Below are 25,357 nucleotides of genomic sequence, written 5' to 3'. Positions count from 1 at the left end.
TGGTGTGAGGAAGCATCATTATGGTTTATGTCTCCGCCTCCCACTCAGGGAGGCACAGAATCACGTGATCAGGGTCTTTGCTTTTAGCACTTTTGTTGTCCATAGTTACTAACAGTACAATCCTATTCATGTCTACTCAAAAGCTAGTTCTATAGAGTTCAGTAGGATTTATTCTCATGGGAGTATGTATAGGATTACAGCCTAAATAGATTTAGGCTTAAATTTAGCCTTAATTTTTTTGCCACCTACATAGTCATAACTAGCAGAGCTCTCGCCTGTCTTTGGTTTGGGGAAATGCATACAAATTTTACTTTTATCAAGGATGTGCACACACTTTGAGACCCTCTAGGGCTTTTCGTATGGGTCCAAATCAGCTGCACTGACTTATCACTTCTGTGTAGGCTGTATTTGTTTGTTTTTTTCTTTTTGAAAACAAATGAACACTCACGATTTGAATTTTCCCATGAGAATATATGGTCTTTTTTTTTTAACGTGCATAAAATCTCCTGTAATTTCCCTTGAAAATAGCACGTTTTTGTTTTTGTTACATCATTTGTATGGCACTTTCATCTGTTCAAATAGAAATTTTGTTAAATCTCTTATGAACAGAGCCGACGAGTTTCCTTTGCCAATCCAATCTACCAAGAAGAATTGGCAGATGATATTGACCGGCGAAGTCCTGTGGTTAGAACCCATTCATCTAATGGGTCTCAATCTTTACGAAGTACTAAACTTTCACCTAACCACCAAGCCAAGGTAAAATCTGGGCTTCTCTTCTTAGTTAATCTTTTCTTGGAAAATAATCTGAGATACAAGAGTTTTGTAATACACAGATCTCCTTTAATCATATGAAAGAACAAAGGTTTGGATTCAGAGATTCCTGTGGATGAGCAGAAAGCACTTCCATGTGCACTCTGAGGCCTTTCTGCCTCTTGTCCCAATTTAGCCAATTATACCCCTCCAAAAGCCATTCCTGAGAGTCTGTGGATCTTCCAGAGCAGTGTGCAATATAACACAAGAGGGCGGTGGGGGGGGGGGGGACATTTGTGTGTGCACAGGAATGAGGTCTGCTATTATATGGGGATCTCTTGCTCTAGATTTGAATTTAATGATTCAGGAAAGTAAATATACAAATCAGTGTGCAGTTTTCTTAAAAATAGTTCACTAAACGAGTTCATTGAAGAAATATTAGCTGCATCTGTTACTTTGAACTAGCTATTCTCATTTTTCCTAAATTTAAGCACCCCATTTTGATCAAACTATTTTAATAGGGCTAGTCATAGGATTTTAGATGATTCCTACGATCCTGAGAGAGCTTTTTTCCTCTTTTCCTATCCAGCATATTACCACTCCAACCAAAGGATATCTGTCCCCAGGATCTCGTAGCCATAAATATAAGAGCTCAAAGAAGTGTTTAGTAAGATTTAATTCAGTTTTATGTACCTCTTCTCTATTTTCTCCTATATTCAGCTCTTAAACTTAGCCAAGTTAATATTTTTCTGTATTGTTTAAGATCACTGAAATGGTGAAGGAACCACTACAAGCTCCTACAGAAAGCATATATCCTGCATTGGTGGGCTGTAAAGCACCTGTTGACACAATTTTGCCTCAGATTGCTTCAAATATTTGGTAAGTATCAAATTGCTGAGGCAACTGCTGCTGAAAAGACTTACGTGGCAAATATTGGTTGAAGTGTTTTAGTCTGTGTGTGCAGTGCTCATAGTGCATAGTGGTGTGCAACAAGTTAGTTTCAAGCCACTCTAAAGGAGCAAGGAAGATCACAATATTAAGGGTTCATGGCACTCCTTGTGGAGTGTTGAGTATACCTACGATAATATCCTTAAGAGAATGGGTGAAGATAGATTTAGCACTGCTTGATAGAAAGCTGCTTTGACTTGGAAGACCTCTTTTTTCGGGTGGGAGGAGGTGGTGGGATGCCCTCTTCCAAGCCATGTGGGCATCCTCAGGGAAGAATCTTTGGGACTTTGTATTTCTGACTAGTTGTTTCAGTGTCGGCAGCTTGCAGCCTAGAGTGGACCCATCTCTGCAAAATTTTATGTAGATAGAATTTGAAGAAAGATTGCTGCCTTTATACATAGAATTCTCAAAAATAGATATTGGGTTACTCATTAAGAAGGAATCTAAACCCTCTATTAAAATGGGGGAAATACTTTTTAAGGAGCAAGAGTACTTGCTTCAAAGATAAGCATTTATAATAAAAAAAATGAGTTTGATCTCTTTCAGCTTTTAAAATACTTCAAAAGGCTCATGGTTTTTCATTGATTTGTCTAAGGGCAAGGGGGTTAGGACAACTCATTCGAGCAAAGAGCATCAGGACTGTGGGTGACTTGAGTTCCTTGTCGGCAGCTGAGATCAAAACTCTTCCCATTCGTTCTCCCAAAGTTTCGAATGTTAGAAGAGCTCTTAAAGGATACCATGAGCAACAGGTAAGCTTATTTGTACTAAGATAAGCAAAATCTGCTGTGTTTTCAGAGAAGAACATTGTGGAATGCTTACTTCAAATAAACGTTATGGGTTCTTCAGTGGAAATTAAAACTTAGAAATCCAGATTCTTGCTCAGTGTTCTCTCCAGTCAGGAATTTGGAAGACTTTTTAAGTTTCATAGGTCATGATGGAGGAGAGAGGCCGCTTTTCTTCTTTCCCACTGTTTTGAAATCTTACCCTTGAGTGTTTTATTACTGTATAGCAAGAGGAGGAGGTTTCAGGAGGGTGTGAATGACGAAAGGTATCTCCCCCCCTCCAGTTCCTGAAATCTCTCCACATTCTAACATATATTTGGGGGACTTCTCAGATGTACAGAAGCCCCTACTTTGTGGGTGACTTTGTTTTATTGCCCAGGGGATAAGCACTGGACTACCCAAGTTCATTCGATATGAGAAAGAATGATTGCTGTTAATTGGCTGAAGAATTGTATACAAAGATGTTCCATTAGTGAAGTGTCACTACATAACAAGTTGGGGTTTTTAATACTTAGTCTGAGCTCTTAAATATATATTCATTAATCTGCAGTATTCAAGACCACTTCCAAACAGCACAAATATATTGTAGTAAAATATGAGGTTGTCTTTTTTTGTAGGTAAAATCTCGTGGGTATGAAGAAACTGCTGTTCCAGATGATATAGAGAAGCCATTCAATTGCATTGATGAGAAGCCCTTTTCCCCAAATGAAGACAAACTAGTAACAGGTAAATACAAGCATAATTCTGCTTATGTACTCAAATTGTAATGCATTTTGTAGAAATTTCTGTACGCCGCCCTGAGATCCTAATGATATAGTGCGGGATACAAACATTTTAAATAAATCATTAAGTGTGTGTATGCACCTCAACCATTTCATCCCATTTTAAGCCCATTATGGCAGTGTGATGGGTATCATTCCATGACTGCTCCTAGTAATGCAAGTAATTCCTCTCATGTGATTAGGGCTGTTGCATACCTGCTAGTAATGCCTACCCCGTGGTGGTGATTGTATGTCTAGTTATTATGTTGGGCAGGAGTTGTATACTGTTACATATGAATAGGACTCTAGTTTGAATCAAACTAGGATGTCCCTGCAAATAGATATGTATTTACCATTTTCTTTTCTTTCTAGACTTGTGTGAACCAGTTGCCTCCAGTGCAGATGAGCACTCAACTGCAGACCTTGGTGCCCAGATCAATATACTTGCTGCTCAGATTACTTCTGAAAATCTTCTCAGTTATTCAGGGAGTGAACTCTTTGAAATGCAAGAGAAACTTCATAGCATGACAAACTGTATTATGAAAAATCTGCAGGCACGTTGGAAGTCTCCATCCCGGGAAAGCACTGTTTAGTCATTTGTTTTTAGTTTGTTGAAGATTAGACTTCGTTACAAGACATTTTGTTTGTAAAATCCCATATTTTTTATTTGAGCTGAACTTTTAGCCTTATGTTTTTAAGTAAAAGTTGTTTTGGTAACTTAAGGCAGATATAGCATCAAAGCGTATATCTTAAAATTTCAAGTTCTGGCACTCACTATTCAAATCAATAATTTCCTTATTGCTGCTATCCACAGTTCCCCAAATAACTTTTAAGATGTTGAAACTCGTGAAACATAACTTGTGTAGCATATTAACTATATTTTTCAAATGCAAGCTTGATCTGTAATGCATCAGACCTATTGTAAAAGGCCAGATTTCATTGCTGTAAATGAAACTTGAAGTGTTAACTGGTTTACCAAAAGTGAAACAGATTGCCCAAGTATTTTGGAAAGCACTGGTTTTATAGATTCTTTTTCAAAGTATCTTTTTCAATCACTTGTACACAGTCTATTTTTGCATGCATTTATTATGCAAATAGAAATATCAGTACAGAATTCCGATGAGATTCTCAGGATCAGATTGCACGTCCTTAATTTTTTTTATATACAAGAGAGCTATTCTAGCCCCACTTCCTGAGTCACAAGTAGAAAAGACATAAATAACTGTATATTATGTATAGAGTTCCCAATTTCAGATGTTATAAATTATGATCTCTGTATAAAATGCACTAATATCTTTGGGTGGGAGAAATCTTGATTGTATAGAGCATACTGTGTTTGTTAGTATGGACAAAGTTAACAATGGGATCAATTCAACTGTTAGGAAATACATATTTGAATAAAATAATGAAATGTTTTGTTTGAAGTCATTTTTTTAAAAAGTAGTAGTAGTTTTATTGTGCCATGAGTCAGTTTGCATGCAAGAGAATACTTTTTTCTTTCTTTCTTAGTAGACTAAAATTCCAGTAGTCATGCAGAAGTCCTATGCACTTGCCAAAAATAGCTCTTCAGATCGTGACAACAGATGGAATGTTTATAAAGGTTCTCGCTTTGAGAGGTAAATATTTTTTAGTTGAACGATAGAACATTTCTGAAGCAGCAGCATGGATTGTGTGTTTCAATGGCACAGTTGAACAAAACATTTATTCCTCTACGTCCTAAGAAAGAGAATTGAGCCAAATGCATTTGAATGTTGTATCTGCACAATCTACACACAAATATGAAGGTAAGATGAAATATTTATTAAAAAATTCAACAATAAATGTGGTTTAGCAGCTTACATGTTGAAACTGCTGAGTGACTATCGGTTTATTCCACTTTCATTTCTTTTTCTTAACACATGTATTCAGACTTTTTGTTTTGTCTGTCCTTGGGGTGATGAGGGAAGTTAAGAATGATTCTTAATGATAATTAGAAAAGTGAAAATGTTAACCACAATCTTTTAGTTACTTTGGTTTTTCATGGTTACAATATGTTTTGAGTTCCGATTCAATTTCACATCTTTTAATGGATAATGGGGTGGAATCAGCAGGATATTGAAAGAAGGGGCCACTGCCAAACTAGAGGCATCTGTAGCCTCTGAAAAACCAGAGTCTTTTATAGTTGGGAGGGAGTCACGTAAGCATCCATAAGCTGCTCAAAAAAGTGTCTATTACTAGGCAGCTCCCTAAATAGGAATTCTCTTAGAGATTCCATTTGTATCTTTCCAAAATTGTTGAAAGACACTTGATAAGATAACTTTAAAGTGCTTGTGAATGCCCCTCCCCCTTAATTTTTCAGGTTTTGGAGTAGTTTTTTTCACTCTTTTGTTCTTGCACCTCAAATCTCAGCAGCCTCTAGATTACAGTGTGGGCTTATGACGTGCCCACTTCTTAGAATCAGAGTTGGAAAAGATCTCAAAGAACATTTAGTTCAGTTACTGCCAGTGCAGGAAAACCATACGTTCAGCATCTGTGATAGGCTGCTTTCTAGCCTCTGCTTAAAAACCTATGACAATGGAGAATCCCATCATTTCTGATGAGGTATATTCTGCTGTTGAACCATTTTGGTGTCATCTGCAAATTTGATGAGCAGCCCCTCCTTTACCCAAGATTTATAATGATGTTAAACAGCATGATAGATGGATATTGTTGTTTTTATGCTTTTGATGGTTTTAAATTTTTGTATATTTGTTTTTAATGTTCATTGTTTTTAACTTTTGTTAACCGCCCAGACAGCTTCAGCTATGGGGTGGTATATAAATGAAATAAATAAATAAATGATTCCCAGGGCACAATCCTACAGCACTGATAAGTCCACATTGGGTATGGTCCGCCAACCAGCTACATATTCACCTAGCATTGTTTAGTCGATGTTTTACCAGCTTGTCAACAAGAGTATTATTGGGGATGCTGCTTAAAGACCTCCATATTGATCTATTGGCTTGGAACTCTACAAAACAGATAAGGTTAGTCTGGGATTACTTGTTCTCAAGGGGAAAAAACTTTGCTGTGATCTCAGATTTTTTTCTAAATATTCATTCACAATCTAACTGCTTAATTATCTGTTTTAGAACCTTTCAGTTATTAACATCAAAGCTGATCCAGTAGCTAGTTGCCTGGATCCTCTCTTTTAAAATGGGGTGTGTGTATGTTATGGGGAAAACAACCTCCAGAGTTGTGGCATCACCTGTTATCCAAGGATTTTCAAAACATTTATAGATAAGAGTCTCTGAGCTCCTTTAGCTTCTTAGGATATGATTTGCCTAGTTCTGAAGACTTAAATTCATTTAGAGTGGCTAGCTGCTGCTATACCATCTCTTTCCTTATATTGGGCTGCAGCTTCTTCCCTTCATAATTTGATCTATTTTGCTTCATCAAGCAGTTTTTCTTGTGGGAAAAGATTGAGAAGTAAGAATTAAGCAGTTCCACCTTCTCTCTGTCATGCCCCACCATTTCCTCTTTCTCTGAAACACCCTCCCCAATCTTTTAAAAACATTTCTTGCAAGGTTAAACTCATTCTGAATATCATCCTGATACTTTCCCTACAAGCTTTGGTAGAATCCAGGTCCTCTACTGAGCTGGGATAAATGAGACATCTGCTTGGCCTTTGAAAAGCAAACAAACCCCTTTTACGTTCCCTTTTGCCAACTTCCTCATTCTCTTATTGAGTGGAGTAGGTGAGGTGATAGATTTGGTTTTGGAAGAACAGCGAGGAGTCAGATATGACAGAGTCATATGCAGTGTCTAAGTAGCATATGTATGCTTATTTGGTAGAGCAGTTGACAGCAATAATGAAGTTAGCTGTGAGGGTCTGCACTTTTTGCTATTATGTTCCTTTCTTTGCTATGAGAAACCTTTCCTTGCCCCCACCCTTTCTCAGTGAAGGGAGGAAGATGTGTGTGTGTGTGCGCGCCTTCTGATCATCTGAAACTCAGTGGGACAAGGTCTACAAAATCCTGGGTAGATTGGCCTGTTACCTGTTCTCGCCTGAGACAGGGAAAGTACACCACCTGCTCAGATAAACTGTCTCTGGGCCAATGCCTGTTGCTTCTAGGAAACTGGAGCAGCTACAGCAGAAAGCTGACAGGTGTGTAAGCTTTTCTTACATGTATCCATTTTCCATCAATAAACTATATCATCCTTTCATATGAGTGGACCTGAGTCAGATTGGTACTTTCAGAGCTGTTTAGCGTGGGGTCTGGCTGAACTCCAAAATTTAAGTCAGGCAGTTATTCAGAAAAGCTGCTGGATCCCTATACTGTGGTGTTTCTGCACTATGGTTTGGGGCAATTATCTTCAGGTAGAGGTCATTCAACAGGGAACATAGCATGTGATCCTATAAGCTTTTTCTATGGCCTTTCATATTGTTGAGCAAGATATGTTTCTCTAGGACCTGTTTATTGATCAACTACAAGCAGAAGAATCTCACTGTCAGGTCCCAGTTAGTGGTGATGGTACATTGGTCAGCCTATCCTTGGCAGCTTCTTGCAGGGTTTCTCTTCCTCTTCCATGAGGATATTTGGGAGTCAATGCTCCTGCCCTGATCACTTGGTAAAAATCAGCTGGTGATTTGGAGTGACGTACTGGGAAAATATTAGGTTTTTGTTTGGAATGAATAAAGCAGTGGCAGTTGTAGCTGTAAATACATGTGTGTGTGTGAGAGAGAGAGAGAGACATTCATTCAGTTTTCATTAATAGGAAACTTCAGTGATAATTATTATCAAGAAGAGATTGAAGTTCTTTTATTTATTTATTTTCTATTGCCAGCATAAATTAAGGAAATACTCAGATTTGCAGAAACATGAAATTTATTAGTCACTAATTTGAGAGGGAATAACCACTGTGATCCAAGAACACGCAGATGAAAAAGGCATGCACCAGCGTTCTCTAAGACAAAAGGAGAGGCTTTTCTACAATTTGCCTGGTTTGAGTTGTTAGCTTTACATAGTTGGTTACTTGAAAAATTAATAAATACATTCAGCTATTTTTAGAATATCACAGGAGAACGCTACGTCTCTTGATAAGAAAACCATTAAAACCAACACAGTTAGATGTTCCATTAAAAAAATGATTAGGGTGGAAATTCAATTTGATTCCATACAAAAATGTGATAACACCTTGGAGTGAGAGTCAAACAGCTCTGGGTTGAATGTGCAAGTCCAGTCAATCCAAAGCAGTGGTAGAGGCTTGTAGGTTGACACTTCCCCCTTGTTTTGTGACTAGAATCTTAAGAATTTGGTTCTGTTGGAGAATGTTTGTGGAACATTTTGTATGACAGGCAATGCCTAATCCATACCAACAGAGCAAAACTATAAGGCATTAGAGAGAGTGTGTTAAGGGTTATAGTGGAGAGATGTTGTGTAAAGTGCCTTTTTATTGTCCACGTCAATATGCCTTATGGGAGGTTGCTTCTTTTTTTGGCTTAAACTGCTTCTACATAGTTGGCTGGAAGCATGCCCGTTTTGCCTGTTCTTTGCACAGTCCCGTACATCCAGCCTTCGTCAATGGCTTGGACATTGACAACTGCGTCGCCATCTTTGAAGGAGACTTCATCCGCATCTGCTGCTGTGTAGTCATAGACAGCACGGTACGTCTTCTGTTGTGGTCATTTTTAAAAGAAAGAGAAATGCCTTTGGTTACTACCAGCGTGTAGAAATAGAGAAGAAGGCAGTGGTTGATACAAACAGAATACAGGCAAAATAGTGCACAAGGCACACAACTACTATAGTATAAATGTTAAAGTCAAAGACGGGGTGAACAGTTATAATGAACCAAAGGTTTTATAACAAGAACAAAAATTCAACATTATTGTAACAAAAACAATCTTTAGCAGATAACATAAAAGTTGCAAACAATTGCAATGTTGTACAACTGCAATAATAATAGTATTGAGACACGGATAGGTCTCTTCAATATTTCAAAACCTAATGAACAATACCATATAAAGTAGTTACAGTAGGGATTTACAGTGTAAAATCACAAATAAGTCTCTTCAGTGTTTATGGACCTTTTTAACAGGCTTATAAATCCTGTTTTTGCGAGTTGCTTTGTCAGAGACACACCATCTATAGGGCTAATGCCATGGAAAAAAGTGGGGAGCGTTCAAACCTCCATTCCATGTGCAATCTCTTGAATACCTCAAACAGATTCTTAATGAGCAGCTGTTTTTGTTACAATAATGCTGATTTTTTGTTCTTGTTATAAAACCTTCGGTTCGTTATAACTGTTCACCCCATCTTTGACTTTAACATTTATACTATAGTAGTTGTGTGCCTTGTGCACTATTTTGTCTGTATTCATTTTGGTTAAGCCATACATGCAATGTGCTGGGATAAAACATGTAAAGGTGAAGTCTGTCAACTCTATGCATTTGGGACACCATTAGGATCATCCTGCCAGAGATGACATAGGTGATCAGCACTATCAAAGTTAAAAGCACCACCTATTACAGAAGGAAGGTAAAGGGTACCAAGAAATCACACACACACACACACACACCGCCCAATACTTTCATGGTAATCATGCTGAGCATTCAGATGAGTTTTTTCTTCCCAACACAGTCTATTGCCCACACGTGCCCAATTCAGAAAGATAATCTGCATGTCGAAAACCCTGTTCCTCTGCATAAATAACTGGTTTTGCTTACCCCTGCAGTAGAAGGATGAGAAGGGATAGAAGACACTGTGGTCTGCTGGGTGGCAACAGAAGAGGATCTTTGTTGCGGCAGCTCTACAGTTTTAGCATGTTTGTACTCCACTAGAAAAGGAAATAAAGCAACAGAAGGCTTGATTTCTTTCACCCACCCAACAATAATAAATCTCTTAAATAGTGCTTAGGTGCTGATTAAATTTTATGAGGTAGTGACGATGGGTGTGCGTGAATCAGAACAAATTAATGCGTTTGTAACATGGTGGCGTACAGTCATTTTAGAGAAATCTATTGGTTTCTGTTTAAACTGTTCATTCAAGAATATTGGTGTGCAGAGCGGTGTTCTACTGGTATGCCAGCAATTCCTCTTCCTGGTTTGACTAGCAAGTGCTGCTACTCTTGCCTGTTTCTACCAAGAGAAATAGTTGAAAAAAGCATTTCTGGGGCACAAAAAGCCTTAGATGTATTAACTGAAGGACAAAGAAATCTCTGGCATAGAGATGGAGAGTAGCCCTGATGCTGAATTACTTATTAACTTATGTTTGGCGATTCTGATTTGTTATGCTGCTTGTCCTCTAGTAATCGTGCTATGATTACTCCCATAACTCACTGTGTTTTGTGCAACCAAAATGACACGATGGCAGCAAAATTATGTGTCATTCCCAGTCTTGCCAGCCTGGTACATCCACGCTGAGCTGCTTCTGCAAAGTAATACACTAACCACTTTGTATGAAACTTCCCCTGACTATGTGACAATGGTCTGTAGCGATGCTCTTTATGGGGGAGAATTCTTTTCTGCCTGTGATTTCCAACCACAGAGAGCCCTGCTGAATGGGAAATGGCACTGATGCATGGTTCAGTGCCTTGTACCTGTTGCTGTTGAGGGAAAGAAGCCTCCGTTGCTGTAGTATGACAGGTGCTGATCGGCAGCCTCTGAATGTTCCGATTTTTCATCGCCAGCGCTGACGCTGAGCGCACTGGCAGAGCGGGATTGCTCTCGGCTGCGTCGTTGGGCTTGGACTGCGGGGGGCCGAAGATGAAGGCATGACAGTGAGACAGGATATGTGACTTCTGACAACAACAAACTCAGCTGGAGAGTTAATTAACTAAATATCAAAATAAGGCTGCAATCGTATGCATGTTGTATGCAAATATAATCAATAAAATGTAATCAATGTTTAGACAGAAACAATTTCTACAACTCCCAGCATGCCCCAGCCATTTGCGGAGAGTTTAAAGGTCTAGACTTAAAAGCAGCCTTCCCCATCCTTGTGCCCTTCATGGGTTGGATCCAGATTTATGGGTGTGAAGACATGAATAACTTAAGTCACATTTATTTCAATAGGTCTACTCTAAGTATGACTACAAGAGGTTTGGACTTCAATTCCAATCAGCCCAAGCCAGCATGGTAAATGGTCAGGAATGCTGGGAGATAATCGAAACATCTGGAGGGTACCAGGTTGGGGGAAAGCTGGACTTAAGCAATACAAGGGTTTGTATCCATCTACACAGTGATTTACAGACTATCGCAGATCGCACAACATACCAGAAATCAAGTGTAAGCTTCGCGACTGAATGTTGTCTTCTGCTGGGTCATAATCAAAGACAGATCCAGGATTAGTACGCCACACGCGAAGACCTGCAAAAGACATGTAGGTTGGCTCAGCAACTTGGATTGCTCCAAAGTAGCTCCTTGGATGGCTCCTTTAGAGTCCTAGATGGTTCCGACTGAAACCCAGTATGGATTTACAGCCCTACCAAAACTGGTGCCACCAACCTCCATTGGGTGTTGATGCGTGTATTGTGCTTTTAAAAGGTTTTTATTCTCTTCTAAAGTTAAAATAGAAGTGTCACAAAAACTGATCTTAGAATCTACAGGGCAAAAGATACATTTTACAACTCTTCAAATATAGCCAGAATGCTTGATAAATGGGAAAGAAAAGTGACATTCGAGCAAGGTTGACCCCCACCCCACCCAAGTTATGCCATTAGGGAGTGCATGATTTGCAAGTTGCAGTCCCTGGTAGAATGTGTTCCTGTTGCCCCACTCCCAGGAAGAGACTTTGCCATCATGCTCTACACCAGCAAAAGCTTCTGATCAATAATCAAGGACAGCCCCATGTGGAGTGCATCATAGCAAGCCCGTTTCCAGTCCAGCCAGAATATCGTGGGGCGGGGGGAGGCTTTTGCGGGGCGGCGGGGGGGGGGGGGAGGAAGACATTGTAAGTCCAATGGCATGTGCGCAGCGTGAGGTGTGGGCAGGGCAGAGCCTATAAAGGCCTGCCTTGCCTGTAACTCCCAAACACTGAAGTGTAGTTTGAGTAAGGGAGTGGGTTTACCCAAACCCTGCATTCAAGGGAGTGGCTCACCCTTACTGGCAGGCTAGGTGCCTGAAGGAAGGGTCCAATAAATTCCTGCACTTTCACATGCAGATCCATGGAGGGGTAAAGTTCCCTTATGTAAATAAAGAGGCCCTAGTTTATCCCAATCTCTGGTGTCTGTGTCTTTATATTCCATGCATTCTTCACTCGCAAGGTTAAAGAGGCAGGATGGAAACAGATAATACTATACAAGGCAGCTTCATATGCATTAATATGTTTTCCTGGAAAATGCAAGGTTGTGTCCTTGCATCCATTCCTTGGTTAGTTTCAAAGAAGAAGTGATGTCCAATTTGGTTAACTAGAAACAACTAGGTAATATTAATTTCAAGGTAATAAACATTTAACAAGATGGAAGTATTTGGATTTTTGTATTTGATGTCACATCAGTATAATTTTCTACCACATATAATGGTCAACCATGTATGGGATTCATTTATACATGAAGAACTCAGCAAAAAATTGGAATACCTGTGAGGTTGCTCAGTTCTTGATCCTGGTCTACCCTTTTCCGCTCCATTTCCACTACTCGTCTCTGAATGCCTCTGTAGTTAATATCACTGAAGTCTTGCATGTTCTTCTTTACACGTTCTGTTATGGGGTCGGTAACGACAGGAGTGAAGCTGCCTTTGCTCTTTTCAAAGTCTTCATGGTATTTCACCTGGAATTTTCAAGACAATGACAGGTCCATTCCAGTCCTTTGTATCTCAAGGCAGGGTTGCACAACCTCTTTGCAACCCAGGGCCAAATTCAATTTAGAAGAAGCTCTCGGACAGAAGGCAAAAGAGGTGGGCCAAAAATACCAGCATATTTTATCTCAAAGTTCTTACTGCCAGGAAGAGGTATTTCTAGCTTTTAGAATGGGAGGAAAAACTGCACAAATAATTGGTGATTTGGGGAAAGGGGGTTGGGCCAGAGGAAAGGATGTGGCCTTCTGGGGACCTGCAGTGGGCTGGATGTATCCCCTGAGCCTGAGGTTCTGCACCCACCATCTTAAGTAATTTCTCTTTTTGCTTACCTTGTATCATCATCCCCTAGTTCCGAAGTACATTAGTTCCATTCAGTTTACTAGTTTTGTCCAATTCCTACCATCTCAGTGACAGCAAAGTTGATTCCTGCCTGTTAATGTTGTGTTCAGGACAGTTGCATCTTAAGCCACATTGCTAAGTATATTGTCATTGCTGGTTTACATGTGCAGTTTCTTTGACCCCCTTCCCCAGAAAAAAGAAAAGAAAAGGCATACTTACTGTGGAAATGTGTCGTTGTGACTCCCGAACGCGTCTCATTTCAGGGGTATCCAGGACAAAGGCGGCTCTACCTTGTACTTGTTTCCGGAAACTATCAGAATAGAGAACCTAACAAAATGAGAGAGTGTGAATAAATGTGGCTCAGCCAATCAGCAAACAGGTTTTAAGAGAGGTCTCAGGGAGAAGTGACATGGAATGAGGAATGAATGAAAAGATGCTGAAGATAGATGCAAACAGCTTGTGTTAAATATTGATGGGCACCTGACGAGACTATTCCTCAAGTGTTTTTTACTAACTGCAAATGGCATGTTGGCTTGATTGTGAATGTAAGAGCATTATTTTATTGACTTTATGTAGACTCCTAACTCATCCCACTCCAAGGACCTCTCAGTACGCAACACAACAGCAATAAAATAACCCAGGAAGTTGCCTTGGACTGTTTGTCCATCTAGGCAGCAGCTCTCCAGGGAGTCCCAACAGAGGTCTTTGGCTACATCTACTACTCAACCCATTTAACTGGTGATGCCAAGGATTAAAATCTGCATTCAAAAGTTCTGGGACTTCCTGCATACAAACCTCCTCCATTAACAAATGGTCCATCTCCAAATGAAAAGGCAACTAACAGTGCAATCCTAGGTTTGTCTATTCAGAAATAAATCTCATTGAATACAATGGGACTTACACAGCAATCATATGTTTACTTCCCTAGGAGTAAGTGTAAAATACTGTGTCAAATTATAACTACCCAGCTTAATCCCAGCCTTAAAAAGGCAATCTTATAGCATTTTCAGAAAATATATAGGCCGCGACTTTGGTTAGTTGTTCTTAAAGACTTTGAAGGAATAACAGGAAAGTAGGTCCCAAACTGCTTAGGTGAAAATCAAAACCTTGAATTTTGCCTCAAAAGACACAAAGGGACAAAACAGATCACGACGCACTGGTAGAATCTACTTCTGCTTCACCAACCCCGGCAAGAGGTGGCTACCACATTCTATACCAAAAGAAGCTTTTAAACAATCATCAAGGGCCTCCCCACCCGAGCAATCCACGTAAACGTTACAGAAGCATGATGGCTTTCAGGACTGAACTGGAATATTACAAAAAGACACCTGCAAAATTTCGCAAGAACTGGGGAAGGTGGCTTCTACAAGCAAGCACTGGAAAATGAGTAGGCAGAAGCCCGCCTTTATCACACACCCTTCCTTCTTTTCCATCAGCTCAACTACTGCTTATAGAGGAAAAACCATAATCAGCAATGGAATCATGTTCTTAAGCATAGCACTAATTCATTCTCTCTCAAAACTCAAGGTTTTCAGTTTCATCAACCTTAATAACTGGCTTATCCATTTCCAATCTAATAAATCGAAAGATCTATCTGACAGAAACAGCGCATGCACATTAAAAGGGTAGCCCACCCTGTGCTTTTTCCCAGGTGACCCCCACCTCCATATATCTAGGAGAAAGAGAAGAAGATTGGTTGAGGGGCTTCATTGCCCTAAGCTGGCTTTGGGAAACAGAAAGAAAGCAATGGCCGGTGCTGCCGCTTCCAGTGACTTGACTTTATATAAACTGTAAGAATCCATTAAATTAAATAGATAACAACTTCTGAAGGGGAGATAAGATGTTTTTCTAAACTTAAGCTGAAGCAGCAGAGGGACTAAAAAGCAGAAACTAGATGAGAGGCTGAGGGTGGAATGCGGAGCTGTGCAAAACAGCTCAAATTCTTTCACACCCTTATTGTGCCAGGCATTTCTATTGCTTGCAATCTTCAACTCGGGGCTACTCTAAACTTCCAGACAACAGGAACCAAATGTGTCAGAAGTGTCATAATGCGAAGTCCACAAATGATGACAAGGGCCATGGCGATTAGATTATGCACACACACACACAAATCTGGTGTCCTGAGTCCTAGGAAAGCTGTACTGTAGAACTAATACTTTTTAGACATTGCAAGAAGGTAAAAATATCTTTGAAGGCAGCTCCAGGTATTCAAAGGACATTGAGATTGACAAGGCACTGTACATATGGAATGCTCTGTACCATGCTTGGTCAGTATTGGCGTTCTGAACAGAGGATGCTCATATGTGCACAGAGACCTTTCTGCTCACCCTTCCAGCGGCAGCCTTCCGCACACTCCCAAAAGCCTCCTGAAGGCAATGGAGAAGCACCCCATGAAGGGAAAGAGGCCGGTGCCAGACACGAAGTCAGCAACTTGCAAGTGGAAATGTTTAATGCTTCTGCCTCTCTGGTTCTCAGCCATAAGAGATTCAGTTTTCCCAGTGCCACCCTAAAGGATTTTCTCTTCAACAATTTCTTTGGCTGCAAAAGCAGTATTCAAGTTTTCCCACTTGAAAGTCATGATCACTTAGGGCCAACAACCTTAATGGGATGATTGGATGAGTAAGTGTGCGATCAGGGACAAGAAAAATCTACAGTTTTGACTACGAACTGGTCATCCTAGGTGCGTTGGCTTTGATACGAGCATCACCATAAGCTAAGTCAAGGTTGGGCAAGTTGTGGCCCTCCAGATGTTTTGGTTTACAACTGTTATGATCCCTCACCGTTGGCTATCCTGGCTAGGGGTGATGAGAGATATAAGCCAAAATATCAGGAGGACCACAAGTTGCCCATCTCTGAGTCTTAGATTATAAGAAACTTTCATGGCAAAGCTTAGGATCAGGGGCATTGCTAGGCATTAACAGATTTGTGGACAAGGATCACAGGACATGAATCTACATATGGTAACTTATACTTTTATATACAAATTAGAAATAATTATTAGAGTTTATTTACATTTCACAGGAGGCAAAGCCAGCCAATTAATTTCTCATCCAAACCCTCTCAAATAAAACAAATTCTTCAACTAATTTGCACCCTGGCCCAGATAATCATAAACCAATGGAAAGGATTTTTCTAAGATTAATTGCCATGCAGGGGAAGAATTGTGTGTGTGTGTGTGTGCATTCAATGTGTGGGAATGAGTGAGTGAACTCTTCTCTCCCCAGCTTCAAACCCACCCACCCCGGAAAGTTGTCCCATACGTGGCAATTAAGCTGAGAAAATAACTTTCCACAAGCATCAATGGGCACCCAGAGCTCTGTGGAATAGATCCAGGGCCCTGGAAAATAGTGGTGCCAGGCCTAGGGACACCCCTGCTTAGGATTGAGCTATCTATACAAGTAGGTTTCCACTCGGTTCAATATAGGGAAAACTTCATACATCCTACCATACAAATGGAGCTACCCTTCCACAGCATGAAATAGGAATTCATTAGGTGAGGAAGTTCTGAATACAGTTCAAAACCTCCAGAATTCCAAATAATCCCTAGATAATGTTGCTTGCCTTTGGTTTTTTTGTTTTTTTATGCTGAAGTGTATCTCAGAAAATTGGTGCAGGTATAGAGCATACAGCGTAAGGAAGAGAACAGGGCAGATTGTGAAAAGCAAAGACTATAGGATGCCTTTGTTTGAAGATTGAATCCTGCTCCCTCAGGCGCAGACCTCATTCACACACAACCCGTCCAAAGCATCAGCTAGTTTGAATTCTTTTGAGAAAGGGGTGAGGCAGACCCTGTCAAGAGTTTAAACATGCATAGAATACAGGCTGTTTTCGAGAAAGATCCAAAATATAGAGCCCAAAGATATTTCAGTCTATAGCACATAAATCACTTAAAGGCATATTATTATTAAAATTTTAGAGACTGTTAAGCTGTTATTTGAGGTCAAAGGTTATTTTAAAACCCTTAAATATTAAATATAAGTTCTATACTACTAGGAATAGGAGTGAGAAACAATTAGAAACATATGTTTAGATCACATTTTAGTATTTTAAATGGCAAAAGGAAGTTATAATATTAATAAAGTTAATAGCTGGGAAATGGTTTTTTAACTGGGTAGAAAAACAATTATACATTTTAGGGTGTTAAAAAGGTTATATATATTCTAGATCATTGATTTGTCCTCCTGGAAAATACCGAGCTAATGTTTTCTTGATTGCGTTTAGCTCTCTCCATCTCTGGAGTGACAGATGTCGGGGTTCCTTTTCCCAAGTTTTCTTTGTACAATACCTATACAGCATACAAGAAAGTGTCCAAAAACCAAAAATTAGCTGATTGTCGGTGAAACATTGTTAAGTTGTGTTATTGTTTAATCAGACTCATCACGGCATAGATGGGTAAAGAACTCAAGAAACTCAAGAAACAAAGTGGTTAAAAAGTTATTGGAAAAAAGCAGAAAGAAAAAAAGAAAAAAATGTTTTAAAACAGCAAAAACAGCAAAAATTAAAATAAAAGGAGTGTTTTCTTTAGGAATATAAAAATGGGTAAGACTGAGATAAATTAGATGCAGGACAAGGTTGATCAGATTTGTTATTTTTTTTAAAGTCTTTTTTTTTTTTAATACCAAGCTAATGTTTTCTTGATTGCGTTTGGCTCTTTCCATCTCTGGAGTGACAGGTGTCGGGGTTGCTCGCCCCAAATTTTCTTTGTACAAAACCTAAAGATTGTAAAAAGTATCCAAAAATCACAAAATGTAACTCAAATAAAATAACTGTCTGGGAAAATGTAATAATGGGGTGGAGGAGACACTCAAAAGAAGAATAGGGTAAATATATAAAAAGAGGTTTTAAAAATATTTTAAGAAGAATTAGTGCCCAGTGTCAACCTGATAGGTAACAATAAAGATAATTTTCACATATATATATTTCTCCAGCTTTGACAATATAGGAGCTGGTGTGTCCTGTGATGGCTACAATCTTCCACACAGTTATATGGGATTAGGTCCCATTGAAATCAGAAGTGTGAAGGATAGCAGTATCCATCTGAGTCTTCCCATCTCTAAACTGTCAAGTGCTGGAGTCCATCCCACCATTTTTCTTCACCTACAATATATGAAAGATATACTGCCAGAAGTCACAAAAAGTAAACTCTGATGTGTCCTGGTACAAATTAATTGAAAAAGACAACATCCAAGGAGCAAAATATATAAGGGTGAATTAAGCAGGTAAAATAATGAAAACAGAAAATATTACTTTTAAAAATCAATATTATTATTGAAGGTCAATATTATTATTTTTAAGATAAGGGTTCTATCCAGTTGGCAACATCCATAACTTCGCACACTGGCTGTTCCCAGGGAAATCCTTTTGAGTAAGATTATGGTCCAATTTCTTATCATAGTTTTTAAATAAAGAATTACAACGTATCTTTGTCTCCTGTCTCTACATGAGGCTCTCGTTCAATTAAAAACAACAACATGCTATTGGATTGGGAAATCACTTGGGGAGCATGTTTTTCACATCGGTGTTGCATGTTCATAGATTAAGAAGCAGCAATGGCTGCTCTGTGCAGTTTTCCATAATGGCTGACATGGAATTTTCTCATCTCCATCCTGAGAATGCATGTGCTTCTAATTGGGGGACAATGCACATCTCAACATTAGGCGAGATACGAAAGTTCTATGGCTGTGAGATCAGGCACTTGCAATCTCCACAGCTATTCTAAATTCTAAGTGCTGAATCATGAACGTTGAGCCCTATGAATGTTGAACTATATATGTGTGTGTATTTGATAGGCTGTTCAAGCTATTATAGAGGCTTATCTCTAGAACCCCACTGTCCACAAGCTGCCTGTTTAGAAACAAACAACGCTGATATTATCTTGCATTTTCCTGCCTGAATGTTGTCTCCTGTGCCATCCTATGAAATCAACAGTTAAGTGGCATACAGAGATGAATGCTCTACCAAAGTAACTGGTATGTGATTGGATGACAATGATGACGACGATAACGCGGCATTCATTAAACCCTGTGTCAAGTGCTGTTATATGCACCAGAGATCAGAGTATGTCTGGATAGAGTCCTATAGCAGGGTTATGAAAACTCTTTAAGCCCTATGGTCAGAATATTAATATCAGATTTATTTTATGAGTTAAAAGTGATTATTTTATATTAGGATCAGTATTTTATTTCCGGAAGAGAGTTTAGATATCAGAAAGTAAATGTCTGTAGTTTGTTAGGATGTTATTTTTTTAAGAAAAAAACAAAAACAGGGGTCTTGATGGTGGTGTTTTTTTGTAAAGTACCGAGCTAATGAACTCTTGATTGCGCTTGGCTCGCTCCATCTCAGGAGTGATTGGTGTAGGGGTACCTTTCCCCAATCCCTCTTTGTACAAGACCTACAGGGTACAAAAGGGTATCAAGAATATCATATAGTGACAATGGCAACAAAAAAATACTATCAGTTTATAATGTTAATACTTGGATCACACCAGCTTTCATCAAAAGCTAGCTGGCTGTTGATTTATGTCATCTAGAACAGAGACTTTCAATCAACACCCATATAAGGAAATAATCTAGTAGGATGAGAAGGTTGGAAAGGTAGAAAATACAAACCAAACACGGTATTTGCTGAAAAATAAGCAAAAGTAGTAACTGTACTAATATGTTAGAGCTTTGGTTGCAGAGGAAGTTGAAAGGGTAGGAAGAGCTGAATGGCTACTATTTTTGGTTAGGAAGCACGTATCTTTAACATGTCTAATGTTATTTTAAACAATTTATTTCTTTTGAATACCGAGCTAATGTGTTCTTGATTGCGTTTGACTCTCTCCATCTCAGGAGTGATAGGTGTAGGGGTACCTTTCCCCACTTCGTCTTTGTACAAGACCTACAGGATACAAAAAGTATCCAGAAATCACAAAATCACAGTGATTATGAATAAATATTAATAGCTCATAATGTTAATGCTTGGATCACACCACTTTCCACTAAAGCTAGTTGGCTGTTGATTTCAGCGTCATCTGCCACAAAGACCTTCAATCAACATTATATATAAAAATAAACTAGTAGGATGAGAAGGTTGGAAAGCTAGAAAATAAAAGATGAAAAGTCTGTGTTTGCTGAAAAATAAAAAGAGTGAGTGAAGTCCTAGTAGTATTATATTAAAGCTTAGGTTGGAGAAAGAAGTAAAAGGATAAGAGACTTAGTCTAAAAGGTGGATTGGGACTTTTATCTGTTAGAAAGCACAGGTCATTAACACATCTAAAGTTATTTTAAAGAACTCCGGTCTTTTGTTCGCTCCTTCTTCGTTTGAATACCGAGCTAATGTGTTCTTGATTGCGTTTGACTCGCTCCATCTCTGGAGTGACGGGAGTCGGGGTTGCTTTCCCTACATTTTCTTTGTACAACACCTGTGGGACAGAAGAGCAGCCACATAAGCCAGCAATAAATAAAATATCATATTGATGTTATTGAAGCTCTGGGGTAATTTTTATTTGGTTGTGATTATTTTGCCAGGTGTTTGTGTTACAGTGTTAAAACAATGCATAAAAGCACCCTTTTTTTCTTTTCCCAAGAATGTTTTAATATGTCATCCGTCTGTTGAATTATATACATTTTTTTTGCATCTATGGATATTATGCATAGAGTGCAAAACATTTGAGGTGGTAAGAAAACAAATTGTTATTTGGAGGGAGGGATTTGAGCTTAAGACATAGGAAGGAAGGGAAGATTAAAAGGTCTCAGAACGCAACACTACGTTGCAGTGAACAATGAAAGACAAAGATGAGGTTTGGCGATAGGTATAAGTCTATTGGCAGGAAGGAGCTGGGATGGGAGGGAAAAATTAATTCAAAGTACAAAACAAAATTAAAGTGACTGTTTTCCCAGAAGTACCGAGCTAAAGATTTCTTGGTTGTGTTTGACTCTTTCAATCTCAGGAGTGACAGGAGTTGCTATCCCTGTCCCTGGGTTTTCTTTGTATAGGACCTGTATGGTGACAAGGGGGGCACAAAATGAAATGAAATAATGGAAAAACAACAGTTAATTAAGATCTGACAAAAAGATGGTCTTAAACCTCCTTGAGTCGTATGCTTTCACAGTTCCCATTATGAGCATTGTGTCCATGTTATATCTCCACAATATGTTTCCTTTGGTTTCTTGCCTTTTCCAGACATGAGTGCATATATGAAATACACAAAGGACACGATCCAGCCAAACTTCGGCACTTTTAAGACCCATTTACTTCAATGAGAGTAATTCAATGTGCTTAACATTCCATTTAAGTCAATCGGACTTAAACATGCCTAATCAGTGGATCATGTTCAAAGAACTAAAAAAATGCCCCTTTGAGATATCATGGTAGAAAGTCTGGAGGAATGTTTCAGCTTGAATTTACATGGAAGCTTTGTGATGTAAGTCCAATGTTTTCTTATATAGATAGGTTTCTTGCAGATTTTCATTATCTAAATTATGCATGGAACATAATGATATAGGGCGGGATATAAATATTTTAAATAAATAAATAAATAAATTGCAGTGGATAGTCTATAGATTCATCGTAGGATATTTCGGTCACTTCATATTTGAAGCCATGTTGGTGGTGTCATTCAGTAGTGGGTTTGTAGATAAGATATTTTTTTCATTGTGCTAAAATAATGTAACAGCTAGCCAAGAAAAGAGCAAACAAACCACTGCGAAAGATATCACAGGGTAAAAATTTTCCAAGCAGAAATATAACATGTAATGAGCTTAAAAGAACTGTAGTAAGAGAACCAACTGTGAAAATATGAGCATAGTTATAATTGTATAAGATGTAAATAATTCCAGTATCATATTCTGGAATACAATCTTGATCTATACATTCTGAACGTTGGTTGTAGAGTGATTGTTCTTATTAGTTATTTGTCTAGATCCACTTTTGATTGATAATATGTTATACTTCTTGTTCAACCCTACTGGAGATTAAGAACATATGCTTTTTAAAATGACACACAGAAGCAAACAGCAACTTTTAAAAAAAATCATCAAGGGGATTTAAAAAAGAGAAAAAAACCAGTGGGAACAATGAGAAAAATGTTAAAAGATTCAAGATTATTGAATGAAAAAGATTAGGGTGCACAATTGATTTTAATCGGATAGAATTAAGCATGTGTTTTGCTCTCCCACTGAAATCAAAGGAAATTAATATTACTTAACATTGGATGGATTGCGTCCTAAAGCAAAAAAATGCCTTTTAACTACCTTAATTTGGTTTTCATATTTCTTCACAATAACTACCAAAAGGTGTCAGGAACAAATTTAACACCACTCAAGAAATAAAAAGAAATAGGGGATTGAAGGGGAAAAGTCACTAACTGGGTAATTAAACTACTAAAATTAAGTTTGATAATAAAAATCAGGGTATTTGTTATTGAGGAGGTTAAGTTTGGTAATGGTTAATTAAATCTTTAATGACAGTAAAGGGCATTTTTATCTTCAAAAATACCGAGCTAAAGTTTTCTTGATTGCGTTTGACTCTCTCCATCTCTGGAGTAATAGGTGTTGGGGTTCCAGTCCCTAAATTCTCTTTGTACAACACCTGTGTGACAAGGAAGTGTCAAAAATAAAAATACTTTAACGGGCACATTTAAAAACACAGGATCAGCACAGAGAATGCAATGCAGTTTGCTGGTTTTCATATAAAGGCTAAAAAGCATACCAAAAGACAAAACAAAAAAGGACGGACACACACACAAAACCTATTCTGGAATACAATCTCGATCTATACATTCTGAACGTTGGTTGTAGAGTGATTGTTCTTATTAGTTATTTGGCTACATCCGCTTTTGATTGATAATATATTATACTACTTGTTCAACCCTGCTGGAGATTAGGAACATATGCTTTTTACAAAGTCACACAGAAGTAAACAGCAACGTTAAAAAAAAATCATCAAGGGGATTAAAAAAAAAGGGAGAGAGAGAAACAGTTGGAACAATGAGAAACACTTAAAAAGATTCAAGATTATTGAATGAAAAAGATTAGGGTGCAAAAATGTAAATAAACTCAGCGGAAAACTTAATATGAAGATAGACTGGACAGTTCTTCTAAAAGTCAATACCATGTAAAGAAATAGAACAAACCTTTAATAAAGTTAGTTTTAACAGGGTCAAAGGGAAACTATTTATCTTATTAGAGCTATCAAACTAAAATGTTCTTGAATGCATGTAAATCTCTTGTTTTTGAGACAACAGAGATTGGTTTGCCTGTCTCCACTTCGTCTAGCCCTGTGTCTGTACAGCTGTTTGATGTGTATATATGCACTGGTGGGAGGGGTGGTGGTTTGCGCCTAATAACACCAGTGCTTGAGGTCCTGTCTGTACATATATGCTCTGATCATGCATGCTGCACCTTGCCATAACGGAAGGTATACAGATCGTGCATGCAGATGGTGTATGCAGTCCCACCCACACAATTCCATGCAGTGGAGATTGGTGGCTCCCATGCCAGTAACTCCAAAGGAGCTATCCAACGTGCTGAAACTAGTCTGGGGATTGAGCTCAGCACCTTGGATAACTTCTTTAGATTCTGACGGGTTCAAACTGAAACCCAGAGCAGATTCACAGCTCCATTGATGTCGGAGCTATCAGCGTCCATTGATTCTTGGCATATCTACTCAGTTCAGTTCAGTTGAACTTACTTGCAGGTAAGTGTATAAAGGATTGAAGTTTTACCCACTTCACTGTAGCAAAAAATCTGAGCCAATATTCCTTAATGTGTAAGTAAAACAAAGTATTAGAGAATTGGAGTTTGGATTTGAGATATGATATTACTGAAATAAAGCAGTATTACAGCAAAATTAATATTAGTGTATTATCCTGTCAAAGAGAGATACTTTTAAGCACAATTGATTTTAATCGGATAGAATTAAGCATGTGTTTTGCTCTCCCACTGAAATCAAAGGAAATTAATATTACTTAACATTGGATGGATTGTGTCCTAAAGCAAAAAAAGGTCTTTTAACTACCTTAATTTGGTTTTCATACTTCTTCACAATAACTTCCAAAAGGTGTCGGGAACAAATTTAACACCACTCAAGAAATAAAAAGAAATAGGGGATAGACGGGTAAAGTCACTAACTGGGTAATTAAACTACTAAAATTAAGTTTGATAATAAAAATCAGGGTATTTGTTATTGAGGAGGTTAAGTTTGGTAATGGTTAATTAAATCTTTAATGACAGTAAAGGGCATTTTTATCTTCAAAAATACCGAGCTAAAGTTTTCTTGATTGCGTTTGACTCTCTCCATCTCTGGAGTAATAGGTGTTGGGGTTCCAGTCCCTAAATTCTCTTTGTACAACACCTGTGTGACAAGGAAGTGTCAAAAATAAAAATACTTTAACGGGCACATTTTAAAATGCAGGATCAGCACAGAGAATGCAATGCAGTTTGCTGGTTCTCATATAAAGGCTAAAAAGCATACCAAAAGGCAAAACAAAAAGGGATGGACACACACACAAAACCTATTCTGGAATACAATCTCGATCTATACATTCTGAACGTTGGTTGTAGAGTGATTGTTCTTATTAGTTATTTGGCTACATCTGCTTTTGATTGATAATATATTATACTACTTGTTCAACCCTGCTGGAGATTAAGAACATATGCTTTTTACAAAGTCACACAGAAGTAAACAGCAACGTTAAAAAAAATCATCAAGGGGATTAAAAAAAAGAGAGAGAGAGAAACAGTTGGAACAATGAGAAACACTTAAAAAGATTCAAGATTATTGAATGAAAAAGATTAGGGTGCAAAAATGTAAATAAAGTCATCGGGATACTTAATATAAAGATAGACTGGATAATTCTTCTAAAAGTCAATACCATGTAAAGAAATAGAACAAACCTTTAATAAAGTTAGTTTTAACAGGGTCAAAGGGAAACTTTATCTTATTAGAGCTATCAAACTAAAATGTTCTTGAATTAGTATTAGTGTATTATTCTCTCAAAGAGAGATACTTTTAAGCACAATTGATTTTAATCGGATAGAATT

At 38.3% G+C, this 25,357-nt stretch overlaps 2 protein-coding genes across 5 annotated transcripts in view; one reads left to right on the top strand and one right to left on the bottom strand.

Moving 5' to 3' along the window:
• Positions 1-4,656, top strand: part of RIF1 (replication timing regulatory factor 1) — a 36,095-nt gene extending 31,439 nt beyond the window's left edge. For 2 of the 4 annotated variants that reach the window (XM_063116554.1, XM_063116553.1), the window contains exons 30-35: positions 610-756; positions 1,340-1,417; positions 1,514-1,629; positions 2,294-2,447; positions 3,098-3,206; positions 3,614-4,656. In XM_063116554.1, coding sequence (XP_062972624.1) covers positions 610-756; positions 1,340-1,417; positions 1,514-1,629; positions 2,294-2,447; positions 3,098-3,206; positions 3,614-3,834 — 825 coding nt within the window. In that variant the 3' untranslated portion in view covers positions 3,835-4,656. The remainder of the gene's footprint in view (positions 1-609; positions 757-1,339; positions 1,418-1,513; positions 1,630-2,293; positions 2,448-3,097; positions 3,207-3,613) is intronic. The other 2 variants (XM_063116556.1, XM_063116555.1) reach the window with 1 other exon arrangement.
• Positions 4,657-8,070: 3,414 nt separating this feature from the next.
• NEB (nebulin) overlaps positions 8,071-25,357 on the bottom strand; it is a 214,789-nt gene continuing 197,502 nt past the window's right edge. Inside the window, exons 156-169 of the mRNA XM_063116557.1 lie at positions 24,576-24,668; positions 22,812-22,904; positions 21,221-21,313; positions 20,644-20,736; positions 20,121-20,213; positions 19,633-19,725; positions 17,954-18,046; positions 17,527-17,619; positions 13,554-13,661; positions 12,778-12,967; positions 11,475-11,567; positions 10,799-10,948; positions 9,927-10,036; positions 8,071-8,876 (exon numbers count right to left, since the gene is read on the bottom strand). Of these exons, the coding sequence (XP_062972627.1) occupies positions 8,703-8,876; positions 9,927-10,036; positions 10,799-10,948; positions 11,475-11,567; positions 12,778-12,967; positions 13,554-13,661; positions 17,527-17,619; positions 17,954-18,046; positions 19,633-19,725; positions 20,121-20,213; positions 20,644-20,736; positions 21,221-21,313; positions 22,812-22,904; positions 24,576-24,668 (1,569 nt within the window). The 3' untranslated portion in view covers positions 8,071-8,702. The remainder of the gene's footprint in view (positions 8,877-9,926; positions 10,037-10,798; positions 10,949-11,474; positions 11,568-12,777; positions 12,968-13,553; positions 13,662-17,526; positions 17,620-17,953; positions 18,047-19,632; positions 19,726-20,120; positions 20,214-20,643; positions 20,737-21,220; positions 21,314-22,811; positions 22,905-24,575; positions 24,669-25,357) is intronic.

The sequence above is a fragment of the Elgaria multicarinata genome, chromosome 2, assembly GCF_023053635.1.
Source record: "Elgaria multicarinata webbii isolate HBS135686 ecotype San Diego chromosome 2, rElgMul1.1.pri, whole genome shotgun sequence".
NCBI classification, from domain to species: Eukaryota; Metazoa; Chordata; class Lepidosauria; order Squamata; family Anguidae; genus Elgaria; species Elgaria multicarinata.
Note: the sequence above shows the minus strand (reverse complement) of the source record. Positions and strands in the feature narration are given on the sequence as shown.